Source organism: Oryctolagus cuniculus, chromosome 12 (assembly GCF_964237555.1).
Source record: "Oryctolagus cuniculus chromosome 12, mOryCun1.1, whole genome shotgun sequence".
NCBI lineage: Eukaryota > Metazoa > Chordata > Mammalia > Lagomorpha > Leporidae > Oryctolagus > Oryctolagus cuniculus.
In genome coordinates this window covers 4,287,479-4,304,106 of record NC_091443.1, presented here as the reverse complement: position 1 = coordinate 4,304,106, position 16,628 = coordinate 4,287,479, and the positions used below count along the sequence as shown (strand labels likewise).

The 16,628-nt window shown below is 43.1% G+C and overlaps 1 protein-coding gene across 4 annotated transcripts in view; it reads right to left on the bottom strand.

Moving 5' to 3' along the window:
- MCTP2 (multiple C2 and transmembrane domain containing 2) overlaps positions 1-16,628 on the bottom strand; it is a 249,464-nt gene that overhangs the window by 178,453 nt on the left and 54,383 nt on the right. For all 4 annotated transcript variants that reach the window (XM_017350418.3, XM_051822987.2, XM_070053489.1 and 1 more), the window contains exon 2: positions 1,311-1,848. In XM_017350418.3, coding sequence (XP_017205907.2) covers positions 1,311-1,778 — 468 coding nt within the window. In that variant the 5' untranslated portion in view covers positions 1,779-1,848. The remainder of the gene's footprint in view (positions 1-1,310; positions 1,849-16,628) is intronic.

Here is a 16,628-nt window from a genome sequence, read left to right as displayed (position 1 = left end):
AGCTCTGATCTCTGGCTGCCTCGCAGGCTGCGCCTGGGAGACAGCCTTGCATTCCCCGAACACATCACAGCCTGAGAGCAGAAGCATTTTCTTACCCATCTCTCTCCCAAAGCAGTCTTTCCAGGATCTGGCCTAAAGCAGCATCCAACTCTTCATGTTTATTCCACAAAGCTCCTAAACTGCTCAGTCTGAACAGCAGTAGTTTTAAGAAGAACCCTTCTCATTTCAATGTCAGTACATCAAAGCCAAGAAGGCCACTCATATTTTTTCTGATTATGTAAAAAAATGCAGATTAATTTCAGGATATAATTCAATGCTATCTCCTCATACTGATGTAGTTTAATAATCTAGCTAATTTGCATTTTGTTTAGTGGAAATGCATACTTGAAATTTATAACTAATGACAAGCACCAAATTGTTAGGAGAAGCATTTCATATGTGAATGCCAAATTATAAATAATTGTGTAAAGTCACTTAATGGGTGTTCTGATTCAGCATGGACCCAAAAGAATACACCACACATCCTCAAACAGCATGATCCCATTCCCCCAGTGAAAACAAACAACTTACACAACCTAGGGTTTGGTTTTAACAATAAAACAAAAATTCCAGTTAAATGACCAGTTTCCTAAGCAATTCTAACGCTAATCTGGAATACAAATAAGGCTAACCCCTTACTTCAACCTCAAAACCTACTTCAGTGTCATTAATGGTGGAATTAAAAAAAAAAAAAAAAGACAACTGACAAAATTGATCATCCAGGTCATGATTTCCTATTTTGGTGATCGAATTTAAATTAAACTACATCTAGAAATATAGGATTTGGCTCATAATTTTATTTGGCTAATGAACTTTACGGATAAGCTACAGCTTCATTAAAATGGCTACATCGGTAAAAACGTGTTAGCTTCAGTTCTCTGAGAACATACGTGAAGCTGCACAGACACGTGCACACGCATGTGAGATGAGGGAAGGCAAGGCCCTGTGCACTCGGGGCAAACCTGCGCTTGTGCCTTTCTCGGGATCTTAACAAGCTGGACTGCAGGGGTGTCTAAACAGAAAGCAGAAGTTAGGGTTCAGCGTCTTTGCCAGGAGAAGGAAAAGAGAAAACTCACCCAGCAGGGCTTCCAGTGCCTTAAGTCTCCTAGGAAAGGGCCCCAAAGCCACGGGGAGCACCGGGCACAAGCAACACCACTCATTTAAATCCTTGCCAGTGGCATCCTCCCCACCCACAGGCAGCAGGGAAACCACTCCTGGGTGCATTTCCTGAGTGCCCGGGGTGGGGGGGCGGTGCTGAGCGCATGCCTCACCTCGGGCTCCTCTGGCGCTTCGTGGCCGAAGGGGGTTTTCTGAGCCTCGCAGGTGCCCTGGCCGGACGCCCGCCTGTGCGCGGCTGGGGAGGCCCGGGCCTCCTCCGAGTCCGTCGTCTCCTCCGCCTGCAGGTGGCTGCTCTCTTCCTGGCTCCACTCCAGGTCTTCCTCGGACTGCTTCAAGGAGCTGCTGCCGCTCTTGGGCAGCAGCCCTGCGGTGGACAGGCTGCTGGGCACCGAGGTGTAGGACGACTGGGGCCCCGAGTAAGGCCGCCCCACGGGAGCCAAGGCCTCGGCCTCCAGGAGGTCGGGCACCGAGAGGCTGAGCCGCCGGTCCAGCTGGTGCCTTGCCCTTACGTCCAGGGCTTTGCTTGGGTTCTTTTTCACCTTCTTCTTGCTCAAGTTGATTAGCAAGGGCCTGGTCCGCTGTTTCAGGGAGCCCCAGACAGAGTGTTTATCCAGATCCATGGCCGCGTGAGGTCCCACGAAGTCAGCGGTGCCAAAGGTATGCCTCTATGGAGAGCAGCCAGGGCAGCGTCTGCAACACAGAGCAGGTGGAGAGAGGATGTGAGCCCTCGTGAGGAACGGGACTGGAAAATCGCCTTCCACTGAGTGACCAAGACTGAAACCTTCGATTCATGCGGTCCACAGATCGTGGGAAACACTACTGAACGTTTAACAAAGCACGTCAAGAAACAGGAGAGCAACGAGTCCGGTGGAAAGGCCGAGGCAAAGAGAGGACTGCTTTCTTATTTAAAATAGAGCTGCAGGCACTTGCTAATAACAGCACCAGCTCCGCAGTTGTGGGATGTGCAGAGTGTGCCCTGCTCCTTCCCTGTGCAAACCAAGGCCAGCACGCAGTCTCTGTGCAAGGCCAGGGATCCCACAACTTAGACCTGGTGGGAGGAGAGCGTCGCATTTACTCAGCGCTCTGCTGTGACCTCAGAGGAGACACAAACAGTAAATCAATGTGGTTGTGTTCGAATAAAACTTTCTTTACAAAAACAGGAAGCAGACCCTGCATTAAAGACACTCTCTTTCAAGAACATAAATACATTCAGATCAACTAGGACTTCGTCTGGTATCCTTAACAAAAGCTGTACTTTGGAAATTTATATTCATTAAATAAAAGTTAAAAAAAGAGATACAATTTAAAAAATGGGTGCTGTCTTGGAAATTTGGCTGATATAAAATTAACAAGTACAAAAAGCAATTTAACAAGATCATTCAACTTTGACAACTGCTTCACAGACCAAGAACCCTGGCACAGAATTATAATTTTTTTAAGCACTTCAACAGTTAGCAGTTTTATTTTTTATTCTTGTGGCATATGCCAACTATTTTCTTTTTTTAACTTTTATTTAATAAATATAAATTTCCAAAAAAAAGACAATTCTGAGAATAGGAGTTCTGTTCTTTCCCAGCAGAACCGATAGAACTTTTATAGCAAACGCCTTAAAACAGCAAACGTTAGAGGTTCAGCCAGAGAGTGGGAGAAAGCAGCTCTCACTAGCAGCCAATGTAATTGATAACAATGCTTCACAAGTCCCTAATTTCAGGATACTGTAAGTGCAGTACATGAAAATGAGCAATTTGGGGTTTGGCCAGTTAGACTCCGCAGGGCTTAAACCAAAATCACACTTGGAGGAACAACCCACATTCAATGTGTCATGACCTCAAGACACATCCTTCCAATATTAAGAATGCAAGTGTGTTGGATGAGGCAAGATGGCGGAATAGCGACAGGGAGGTCTGCTCCAGGCTCCGCAAACTTAGCAATAAGAGAGGTGGAGAAGATGCAGAGAAGGCTGCAGTGGAGAGTCCTGCAAGCGCAGTGGAAATGGGCTGGACCTGCGTGGACGACACAGGTGGGCAGCAACGAGCATGGGACACGAACATGACAAAGAACCCAGCAGCCCACACTGGTGAGCAAGGTGAGGTCAGACAGCACCGGCCCACGCCACTGTTGATAAAACTGGAGGGACTGCACCATGTTGGAGTCCAGCCCGGAACCTCAGGGGAGATGGGTGATGGCTCACCTGGGGGAGAGGAAAGCAATGTCTCTGTCCATTTCTACCCCCTCCACACCAGCGCCTGCAGCTAGCTGTGAGGAGGAGGGCGCCATTGCAGACGTACACAGTTCCAGCTGCTCCAGCTCTTCTGCACACACACAGCAGCTAGAGAGGACCGTGGGCAGCGGCAACCACAGCAGTTGGAGACAACCGGTGGGGTCTGCCCCTACGTAGCCATCGAGACAACAGCTCCGCTGCGCCCACCCCACAACGGGACGGGAGAGGGAGCCAGCCCCACAGGAGGGAACTGCTGCCCACAGGGATTCTTGCACCCGCCAGCCACAAGCGTGAAAGAAATAGGGAAGCAGCCACGGGTATTGTGCATGCTTGTGATACAGGGTTTTTACAAGGAAGAATCCACATTCTCCCCTGACTGAGTCTAGGTGGGGGAACTGAACTCGATCAGACCAAGCGAAACACACGGGCAGCAGTGCTGGAAACCCCTCAGTCTCTCTGTGGACAGAAGGCTAGTGGGGCAGAGTGGACTCTCTCGCACCCCATGACCATGGGAGCACTGAGTACTGAGTCTGTGAAAACACTGACTGGGTGAGGGGGCAGGGTGTAGCTGGGGTTCTGGGAAAGCTCTGGGTGCAGAGCCACACTCTAGCAACTCCTTGGTGGCCAGGGCAGCCCCTTGCAGCTGGAACCACGTTCACAGAGAGGTGCACAAGATCATCCACACGGATGAGCACAGAACACACTGGGGACTGACACCCGGGCACTGCTCAGCTTGAAACGAGGGGGTAACAGCGTGATCACACCAACAGATGATCATCCCCCTCCCCTTTTGTTAATAAGAGGAGAGCTACCACTCCCAACTTGGGTGATACCCTGATTACTCACTCCACCCTGGAGGACTGACCAGTGCTCCCAGGACACATCTACCACACGTCCCCATATTGACTGAAAGTACAGACATCCCACTAAGCCACAGAGGCATGGCTCAAAGAAAAAAACATCAAATTAAAAAAAAAATCCAACAATTCCACAAATGCCTAAAAATAAAAGCAGATAGTCAAGGTACAAGAATAAGGAAGACACCATGACCCCCCTCCCTTGCAAAGGAACACAACATTTCAATATTAGAATGTGAAGATGAAGAGATTCATGAAATGCCAGAAATGGAATTACAAAAATCATCAGATTCCTCAAAAGCAATCAGAAGCAAATCCATGAACTAAAGAAAGCCACACGTGACATGAATGAAAATTTTCCCATCAAATCGAGATTTGGTGATAAATCAAAACAAAATATTAGAAATGAATAACAATAGATTAAATAAAAAATGTGGTGGAAAGCCTTAACAGACTCAGTGAGGCAGAAGAATGAATATCCAAATTAGAAGAAAATATTCTTGGCCGGCACTGTGGCTCAATAGGCTAGTACTCCCCCTATGGTGCCGGCACACCAGGTTCTAGTCCCAGTCGGGGCGCTGGATTCTGTCCTGGTTGCTCCTCTTCCTGTCCAGCTCTCTGCTGTGGCCCGGGAGTGCAGTGGAGGATGGCCCAAGTGCTTGGGCCCTGCACCCACATGGGAGACCAGGAGAAGCACCTGGCTCCTGGCTTCAGATCAGCACGGTGTGCCAGCCACAGTGGCCATTGGGGGCTGAACCAACAGAAAAAAGGAAGACCTTTCTCTCTGTCTCTCTCTCTCACTGTCCACTCTGCCTGTCAAAAAAAAAAAAAAAAAAAAAGATAAATCTTTGAAAATCTTACAGAGAAAAAAACACAAGAAGAAAATAGAAAACTTAAAATCAGTGTTGGAGATTCGCGGAATACCATGAAATGATCCAACATATGGGTCTTAGGTGTTCCTGAAGGTATGGAAAAAAAGAATGGGCTAGAAGGCCTATTTAGTAAAATAATTGCAGAAAACTTCCCCAATTTGCAGAAAGAGAGGGATGTGTAAGTACAAGAAGCACATAGACCTAATAAACAGGACCAGAAAAGATCTTCACCACAGCATATTGTAGTCACGCTTTCCACAGTAAAATATAAAGAAAAGATTCTAAAATGTGCGTGAGAGAAATGCCAGATTACTTTTAGAGGATCTACAATTAGACTCACAGATGACTTCTCAGAAACCCTACAGGATAGAAGGGAATGGTGAGATATAGTCCAAGTCTTAAAACAAAAAAAATTATCAGCCCAGAATACTGTACCCTGCAAAGCTCCCATTTATGATTGAAGGTGAAATAAAGACCTTCCATAACAAACAGGAATTGAAAGAATTTGCCACCACTCATCCAGCCTTAGAAAAGATTAAGGAGGTGCTACACACAGAAACACAGAGCAATAGCCATCTTATGAAAGAATCAGGAGGCAGAAAACCCCCAGTAGAAGTACAAAAGAAACACAAAGTCAAATGGGGATAGTTATGGAAAAATGGCAATGGGCACCTTAAATATAAATGGCCTCAACTCTCCTGTTAAAAGATACAGACTGAGGGGCCGAAACTGTAGCTCACTTGGCTAATCCTCCGCCTGTCAAAAAAAAAAAAAAAAAAAAAAAAAAAAAAAGAATCTCTGGATCATATGCAAACACATGGAGACTGAACAACATGGTCCTAAATTAACAGTGGGTCATAGAAGAAATCAAGAGAGAAATCAAATTTCTGGGAACGAATGAAGATGTAAATACATCATTCCAAAACTTATGGGACACGGCAAAAACAGTGTTAAGAGGGAAGTTTATAGCAATTGGTACCTACATAAAGAAATTTGAAAGGTATCACATAAGTGAGCTATCAATTCATCTAAAATATCTAGAAAATAACAAACCAAACCCAAAATTAGTAGGAGGAAAGAAATATTTAAAATCAGAGAACAAAATTCAAACTAAAAAAAATACCAAAAAAATTGGAAAATAAAGAGCTGGGTTTGTTTGGTTTTTGAAAAAGTAATATTGACACACTACTGGGGCTAGTAATAAGAGGGACAAGACACAAATCAATAAAATCAGAGATGAAAAAGAAAATCTAAGGACAGATGCCACAGAAAGACAAAGAAACTTTAGCAATTACTATAAAGAGCTGTATACCAACAAATAGGGAAACCTAGAAGAAATTGGCAGATTCCCAGAACATACAATCTACCAAAATTGAGTCATGAAGACATAGAAAAACTAAACTGACCAATAACCAAGATGGAAATTGGATCAGTAATAAAGACCCTCCTGGGGGGCGGCACTGTGGCACAGCAGGTTAAAAGTTCTGGCCTGAAGTGCTGGCATCCCATATGGGTGCTGGTTTTAATCCTGGCTGCTCCTCTTCCAATGCAGCTCTCTGCTATGGCCTGGGATAGCAGAAGACGGTCCAAGTCCTTGGGCCCCTGCACTCGTGTGGGAGACCTGGAAGAAGCTCCTGGCTCCTGGCTTTGGATCGGCACAGCTCCAGCCATTGCAGCCATCTGGTTAGTGAACCAGCAGATGGAAGACTTCTTTGTCTCTACCTCTCTCTGTAAGTCTTTCAAATAAATAAATCTTAAAAAAAGACCCTCCCAACAAAGAAAAACCCAGAACCTGATGGCTTCACTGAATTCTACCAGACATTTAAAGAAGAACTAATTTCAATTCTTCTCAAGTTAATCAAAAGAACTGAAAGGGACGAAACCTCCAAAACTCTATGAATCCTGCATTACCTTTATTCCTAAGCCAGAAATAGATGCAACAGAGAAAGAGAATTATAGACCAATATCCCTGATGAACATAGATGCAAAAATCCTCAAAATATTAGCCAATTGAATCCAACAACACATCAGAAAGGTCATTCACCCAGACCAAGTGGGAACTATCCCTGCTATGCATGGAAGCATCAACATTCATGAATCAATCAATGTGATACTTCCCACTAACAAACTGAAGAACAAAAACCATATGGTTTTCTCAATACATGAATAGAAAGCATTTAATAAAATATAACATCCTTTCAGGATGAAAACCTTAGACAAAATGAGTATAGAAGGGACATTCCTCAACACAATCAAGGCAATATATGACAAATCCATGGCTGGCATCCCACTGAATGAGGAAAAACTGTTTGCATTCCCGTTAAGGTACAGAACCAGACAAGGATGTCCACTCTCACCATTGCTATCTAGTATAGTCCTGGAAGTTTTAGCTAGAGCAATTAGGCAAGAAAAAGAAATCAAAGGGTTACAAATTGGAAAAGAAGAAATCAAACTATCAATATTTGCAGATGCATTATCCTTTATACAGGGATACAAAAACTCCACTGAGAGACTGTTGGAACTTAGAATTTGGCAAAGCAGCAGGATATTAAATCAACATGGAAAAATCAATAGCCTTTGTATACACAAAAAAAGGGCACGGCTGAGAAAGAATTTTTTAAGGTTTTATTTATTTATTTGAAAGGTAAGAGTTACACACAGTGAGAGGGAGATACAGAGAGAAAGGTCTTCCTTCCGTTGGTTCACTCCCCAGATGGCTGCAATGGCTGGAACTGCACCAATTTGAAGCCAGGAACCAGGTGCTTCTTCCCAGTCTCCCATGTGGGTACAGGGGTTCAAACATTTGGGCCATCTTCTACTGCTTTCCCAGACCACAGTGGAGAGCTGTTTTGGACGAGGAGCAGCGAGGACTAGAACCAGCAACCATATGGGACACTGGCACTGCAGGTGGAGGATTAACCTACTGTGCCACAGCACTGGCCACGAGAAAGAACTTTAAAGATCAGTCCCATTCACAATAGTGTGAATCAAATACCTTGGAATAAATTTAACCAAGGATGCCAACAATCTCTACTATGAAAATAAAGTGCTAAAAGAAAGAAATAGAAGACATTAAAAATGGAGAAATCTTCCAGGTTCATGGATTGGAAGAATCCATATCATCAAAATGTCCATACAACCAAAAACAATTTACAGATTCAATGTGACCCCAATCAAAATACCAAAAGACATTTTCTAGATCTAGAAACAAAGAAGCTAAAATTCATATGGAAACACAAGATATCCCAAATAGCTAAAGCAATCTTATGCAACAAAAACAAAGCCAGAGGCATAAGAACACCCAATTTTCAGACATACTACAGGGCAGTTATACTCAAAACATCTTCGTACTGGCACAAGAACAGACTTATAGACCAATGGAACAGAATAGAAACCCTAGAAATCAATCTATGTATCCATAATCAACTTATCTTTGACAACAGAGCTAAAACAAATCCCTGGAGGAATGACAGTCTCTTTTACAAATGGTGCTGGGGAAACTGGATCTCCACAGGCAGAAACAGGAAACTAGACCCCTAGCTTACATCTTACACAAAAGTCCATTCAAAATGGATCAGAGACCCAAAATGAAATCATTAGAGAACATTTGGAAGCTCAGCACAACATTGGCATAGGCAAAGACTTCTTGGAAAAGACCCTGGAAGCACAGGCAATCAAAGCCAAAATTGACAAATGGAATTACATCAAGCTGAGAAACTTCTGCACTGCAAAAGAAACACTCAGCAAAGAGGCAACCGACAGGAGAAAATATTCTCAAACTACGCAACTGATAAATGATTAATAGCCTGAATCTATAAAGAGCCCAAGAAAACAACAAACAATCCAGTTAAGAAATGGGCAAAATACTTGAACAGGCATTTTTGAAGACAGGAAGTCAAATGGCCAACAGACAGTTAAGAAAATACTCAGGATCACTAGCCATCAGAGAAATGCAAAATCAAATCACAATGAAGTTTCACCTCACCTCAGAATGGTTCTCATACAGAAATCAACAAATTAATGCTAGTGAGGATGTGGGGGAAAAGGTACCCTAATACACTGTTTTTGGAAAAGTAAACTTGTGCAACCACTGTGGAAGACAATATGAAGATACCTCAAAAATCTGAATACAGACCTACCATATGATCCAGCCATTCCACTCTTGGGAATTTACCCAAATGAAATAAAAGAGTATATGAAAGAGTTATTTGTATCCACACGTTCATTGCAGCACAATTCTCAATAGCTAAGATATGGAATTAACCCAGCTGCCCATCAACTGATGACCACATAAAGAAATTATGGTATATAACCATTATGTGGCACTACTCAGCTGTAAAAGAAAAAAAAATCTTGCCATTTGCAACAAGATAGACGTAACTGGAAACCATTATACTTAGTGAAATAAGCCATTCTCAAAGAGATCATATGTTCTCCCTGACCTGAAGCAACTAATAGTAATAGAGTCCCAGAAATACAATGTATTGGAAACAGACATCTTGAGAAGAAATGATCTTATAGCCCTTGTCTCGTTTGTTGAGGAAGACACTTTTGTTTAGTTTTCTCTTTACACTGTTTGCTGAACTCTTTTACTTAGGGCAAGATTAATTATGTGTCATTAAGCTTACTGAAAAAGATCATTATAAAAAATTAAGAGTGGGAATCCGAGAGGGAGGAAAAGAAAGGGTTGGAGCACAGGTGGGAGGGAGGTGTCATGGGGGGGGGTGCCACTATGTTCCTAAAACAGTATAAGGGAAATAAATGAAACTTGTACAGCTTAGGTAAAATATATAATAAAAAGATCCTGAAAGGTCAGCCAATAAAAGCAAAAATAACCAAATGAGTTTACATCAAATTAAGACAATTCTGCAAAGCAAAGGAAACCATCAACAGAGTGAAGAAAGAAATGACAGAATGCGAGCAAATACAAATTATGCATCTCATAAAGGATTAGTTCCAGAATATATGTGGATCTCAAAAAATTAAACCAAAAATCCAGTTAACAAATGGGCAAATTGTGTTGACATTTTTCAAAAGAAATACAAATGGCCAACAAATACTTGAAAGAATGCTCAGAAAACCACAGTGAGTTTCCATCTCCCTCCAATTAGAACGGCTATTATCAAAAAGACAAGGTAACAAATGCTGGTAAGGATGTGATAAGGAAACTCTAATACTGTTAGGAGGATTGCAAATTTGCACAACCATGATGGAAAAAATGTATGGAAGTTTTTCAAAAGACTGAATTAGATCTACCATGAGACCCAGGACACTCTCTTCTGGATGAAGTCAGGAAAGTAAAAAGTAGGTGGACTCCTAGGTTTACTGCAGTGATATTCACAACAGCTGAATTACAGAATCAACCTAGAAGTCCATCATTGTGTGAGTGGATACAGAAAATGTGATGTGGACACATATATATAGAGAGAGATATAGATATAGATATCTATCCATAAAGAGAATAAAATCCTGACATTTGCAGCAAAATGGTTGGAACTGGAGATTATTGTGAGTGAATAGGGCAGGTACAACAAAATACCCTATATTTTCTATCATATTTGGAAATTAATATATATATGCATTTATTTCTGTTTCACTAATACTTTTGTTTTAATGAGTAGGCACTGAGTTTTATCCATATTTATTGTATCTAGTGAGCTAGAGTTTTAAAAAGTTTACTATTTTGCTTTTAAATGAAAAATGTAATTTTCACATAATTACACATATTTATTGGCCTGTACCACCTGGCCTCTTCCCAGTTTGCCACATGTGGCTGAAGAATAAATGGCCCAGAGTACTGACCAAAAAACTTTTCCAAAGTGAAAGAGCTCAAGATTGTGTTTCCCCTCCCCCGCATCATTCCAGGACATTCTTTGGGAGGAACAAAGACACAAAGCAGAGACTAGGTGATCAACACCAGTCCAAGGTCAGGACTATATATATATCTGATTCTTCCCCAGTGACCACGGGCAAGAGTGTCCACAGGGTCTAAGACAGCACAGGTACCGAGAGCTTGGGCGCTACAGATAGATGCCTTGGGTCACAATTCTGCTCTGCTACGTTCTACTTGGAGTGGCTAGGGAAAGCCACTTCTCTAAGCCCCAATTTTCTCACCTTCCATTGGGGATTACACTGCCCATTTATAGACAAAATGAAGTAAAGTACATACTGGTGCTGATGCATTAAAATGCTCAGCCAAGGAAAGCTCTTCCTTTCCATGTCTGAATTCCTAGTCAAGTTACTTCAAATCTTTTCGTTGTTACTCCCACTCTACAAAGGAGTTTAACCGTCAGTACCTTAGCGGCTGTGGGGAAGCCTGCATGAGTTTGTATGGATAAAGTGCTTAGAGCAGTGGTTAGCACAGAGTAAAGGTTTAATAACATCAGATTTTTTAAATTACTTTTTAAATTATTTCATGTTGGGCCATGTTGGTCCTAAATCTTTAAAATTCTTTACAAATCTGCTTCTTTTAAAAGGTTATCCCAAAGACTGGCACTGTCACACAGTGGGGAAGCCACTACTTCACATGACAGCTCAAGTTCTGGTTCCAGCAGCTATACTTCCAATCCAGCTTCCAGCTAATGTGCCTGGGAAAGCAGCAGAAGACAACCCGAGTATGTGGACCCCTGCAACCCACATGGGAGACAAGGATTGAGTTCCTTGTTCCTGGCTTTGGCCTGGCCCAGACGTGGCTGTTGCAGCCATATGAGGAACAAACTCTTGAACGGAAGATCTTTCTATCCCTGTCACTCTGCCCTCCAAATAAATAAGTCATTAAAAAGTATTTTTAAAAATGATGTATTTATTTGAAAGAGTTATACAGAAAGAGGAAGAGAATCTTCCATCTGTTGTTTTACTCCCCAAATGGCCACAAGGGCCAGGCTAAAGCCAGTTCTCAGCTTATTCTGGATCTCCCGCATGGGTACAGGGGCCCAAGTACTTGGGCCATCCTCAGCTGCTTTCTCAGGCACGTTACTAGGAGCTGGATCAGAAGTGGAGCAGCCGGGTCTCAAACCGGTGCCATATGGAATGCTGGTGTCCCAGGCAGTGGCTTAACCAAGTACACAACACCAGCCCCTAGGAAGTGTTATTCTAAACAGAAACTTGTATTTCCCCTTACCAAAGCACAAACACATTACTCAATTCACATCTTGTAAACTGACTTGTAAACATACTAAAAAGGAGTGCTCTTATGTTTTTTAGACATGTTTTTAGCTAAGGTAGGAGGCTGGCACAGCTATTGAGACACTGCTTGAAATGCCCACATCCCATGTCGGACTGTGTGCTTAGAGTCCTGCATTTCTGATCCAGCTTCCAGCTAAGGCACAGCATGGGAGGCAGAAGAGGTGGACTGAGTCTAGGGTCCTGGCTTCAGGCTGGCCCAGCCCTGGCTGTTGCAGGCATTTAGGGATGCACTAATTAATGGAAATTTCTCGGTGTCTCTGCCTTTCAAGTAAAATGAAAATAAATATAAAAATTTTTAAAAAGAGGAGCCAGCATTGTGGCATAGTGGGTAAACCACCACCTGTGATGCCAGTATTGCAGATGGCACCGATTCAAGTCCCAGGTGCTCCACTTCCGATCAAGCTCCCTGCTAACGGCCTGGGAAAGAGGATGACACAAGGGTTTGGGTCCCCCTAGCACCCTTGTGGGAGATTTGGAAGAAGCTCCTGGCTTAGGCCTGCCCAGCCCTGGCCACTGTGGCCATCTGGGAAATGAACCAGTGGATGAAAGACCTGTCTCTCCCTCTCTTTCAAATAAACAAATCCTTTTAAAAATTCCAAAAAAGAAAACGTTTTTATCCAAATCCTACTTATTGGAGGCAGGTAACAGTCTTTTAAGAGAAGGAAGCACCACACCAATATGCCTATCTAGAACATTCACAATGCGACAGTCACTATGAGAAATTCAGGACACAGAAATGAGAAATCACAGAAATGAGAAATAAAGCACAATATAAGTGAAACATTTGGGCAAAAGAATTTCTATAAATTCAACACTAATTACATCCAGATGTAGTTTGACAGGAAACATTTTTGACAGGCAGAGTGGACAGCGAGAGAGACAAAGGTCTTCCTTTGCCGTTGGTTCACCCTCCAATGGCCGCCGCGGCCAGTGCACTGCAGCTGGCGCACCGCACTGATTCAATGGCAGGAGCCAGGTGCTTCTCCTGGTCTCCCATGGGGTGCAGGGCCCAAGCACCTGGGCCATCCTCCACTGCCCTCCCGGGCCACAGCAGAGAGCTGGCCTGGAAGAGGGGCAACCGGGACAGAATCCAGTGCCCCGACCGGGACTAGAACCCGGTGTGCCGGCGCCGCAAGGCGGAGGATTAGCCTAGTGAGCCATGGCGCCGGCCTAGAGGAAAAATTCTTATAAGTAAAACATCTGAGGCAGAATCAAAAAACAATCTTGAACCACCACAAAGTATATTGTGATGAAAATAACTTGTATGAAAATGTATAACAACTGAGAAGGAGGCTCCTAGCGACCGGGCACAAACAAGGCAATTGAGTTTTGGAAATAACCCGTCTGCCAGCCAATGTCTGCAGGCAGAGGCTAAGCCCACACAGTGAGATGAGCAACGAGACTGGAGCATGGCTAAGGGGATGTTGCACGGCGACCTCGGTGCAAGGACCTAAGAGGTACCCAGAGAATGGAAGACAGCGCCATCTTTAATAGGGTCACATGGAAACCTATCTGTGCTTCAATACAGCTGAGGCGAGAGAGAAACCCACGTAGACAGGTAACTCATGAGTTTACATCGCTGACCCTATAGGAGTTCTCAATTAGGGACCCTGCACGCCCTGACACAGATACAGTGTCTTTACAATGCTCATTCCTCAGCTCCAGCACCTAAAATGATGATACCACAGGAGTCCCAAGAATCTGCCTCCCAACAAGCCCTGGTGAGTGGTGGAACTCCAGTCCTAGAGAATGCTGGCACTCCCCCCGTAGGGGAACTCTGCCTGTCTGAAGGAGAAACTGAGCAGAAATTCAGAACAAGTTTGCAGATTCTGTGTTGAGAACCAAAAAAATCTAATAGAGGGAAGGTTTTAATAAAGCTGCACCTCTGAAGAATGCATTCCCTGTGGAAGCAGCTCTCTTCCAGCCAGTTAAACAATCCTAGGCCAATAAATGGCTTCTCTCCTTTCTTTGCATTGGTTGGGAATGGAAATATTGGAAATTCTGAAGAGACGGGGATAGAACTAAGATCACTGGACACTGGAACCATCAGTTCTACAATCTTTGTTTTGAATTAAAATGCTTTCAATTTTTGTCTTTCCTTTTTTAAAGTCTCATAGCAAAACTGACATTTCTCCCTTTTAGAACACAGTTCTCAAATGTTAACATGTTTACAGATTCATGTTCATCCCACCACCATCAAGACACCAGGGTCTCTCCCCCTTAGAGTCGTACATGCCCAGATCCCAGCGCATTCCTCTGGCAGCTACTGCAACTGCTGATCCACTGGCCACGATTATAATTTTATCTTTTTGGAGAATGTCTTGAAACTGGAATCAGGCACTCTGCAAATTTTAGAGACCGCTTCTTTCACTTAGCTTAAAGTGTTAACCTTTGAGATGCATCGAAGGTGCTGCATGTGTCAGTCATTTGCTTCCTCTTACTGTTAAGGGCAGCAGTCCATGGTGCAGGTGTACAAGAATGTATCTGGTTACTCTCCAAAGGACATTTGGGTCGTTCCCAGCACGTAGCTCTTAATAAGGCTGCCATAAACATTCACGACTCGGTTTCTGCTTGAAGGTGCCTTTTCACCGCTGTGGGATAAATGCCCTGGAGGGTGACAGCTGGGTCATGGGAGAAGTAAATGCTTCATTGCATAAGCAAAGGCCACATTCTAATAAATATGATTGCACCTCGAGGTTTTAATGCTCCTACTGCTGTGCAATACCAACATATTTTTCATACATTTCTTTGTTATCTTTATATCTTGTTTGGTGACCTGTCTCTTCAAGACCTTCACTTCTAAAAATTGTATTATCTTGAGTTATGAGAGAGGGTTCTTTATTCTGCATACAAGTCTTGCATTTGGAAGAGAATTTGCAAATATTTTTCCCCTGGCTTGTTATTTCTTTTCATGCTTTTAATATTATCTTTTTGCAAAGTAAAATTTGTTAAGTTTAATTAAGCCCAGTTCTTCTAAGGAATGCATATTTGAGATCATATCCAAGAACCCTTTGCCTAACTCCAATTAAGGAAGGTACACCTCCATGTTTTCTAATGGTTTATAGTTCTACATTTTACATTTACATACATGATTACTTAAATTCTACATAAGACATAAAGGTTCAGTTTTTATATATGGAAATTTTTTCTTTTGACAGGCAGAGTGGATAGTGAGAGAGACAGAAAGGTCTTCCTTTTGCCATTGGTTCACCCTCCAATGGCCGCCACGGCAAGCACGCTGATCTGATGGCAGGAGCCAGGTGCTTCTCCTGGTCTCCCATGGGGTGCAGGGCCCAAGCACTTGGGCCATCCTCCACTGCACTCCCTGGCCACAGCAGAGAGCTGGCCTGGAAGAGGGGCAACCGGGACAGAATCCGGCGCCCCGACTGGGACTAGAACCCGGTGTGCCGGCGCCACTAGGTGGAGGATTAGCCAATTGAGCCACAGCGCCAGCCCTATATATGGAAATTTTTTTCTAACACCAATATTTGAAAAGATTATTTCCCTGAGTTGCTTTGCATCAACTTTAAAAGTCAGGTGCTGTATGCGTGCAGGTGTATTTTTTGACTCGGTTCTTTCCAATGACCTATGAGTCTCACTTTTCTGATACTATCTTGTCTTGATTACTACGGCATAGCAGTCTTAAAATCATGTCATGGAACTCCTCCAAACTTACTCTTTTCTGATGTTTAAGCTACTCCTTTTGTACTTCCATGTACCTTTAGAGTATGTTTATGCCAAAAACCACGGCTGGAGTTTTAATACTGACATGTTCACTATGTTGAGTCTTCTGCTAGAGCAGGGCACAGCACTCCATTTATTTAGGTCCTCTTTGGGTTCTTCAGCCTTTTCTGACTTTAGCATGCATACCCAGTGCCTGTTTTTATTACATTCATAGGCACTTCATTTTTATTGGCAAGATAGTATATGGTATTTTTAATATTTTATTTCCAATTGTACATTGCTAGCACGTAGACATACAATTGAATGTTAAGTGTTAACCTTTATTCTGTGAATGTTCTAAAAGCCACGTATCAGTTTTATAAGTTTTTATGAGATGCCTTTGGATTGCTTACACAGAAAACTCATGTTGTCTATGAAGGGGGTAATTATATTTTCTATGCCTCTCGAAAGCTTTGGCTACAATGATTTCACTGCCTTGCTGTTTCCAACCCCATACTTTCCACTCTTGTCTTCAGTGTTTATTTCCTTATGCTCGTTTTCAGCTTAAATCGCTCTTACTTCGACTTTCTTAGGTTGGCACCTAAATTGGAATAGTTGGCAAACAGCTTTCAGGCATCAGGTAGATACTCACCTGTTGTGGTTCATTAAGGT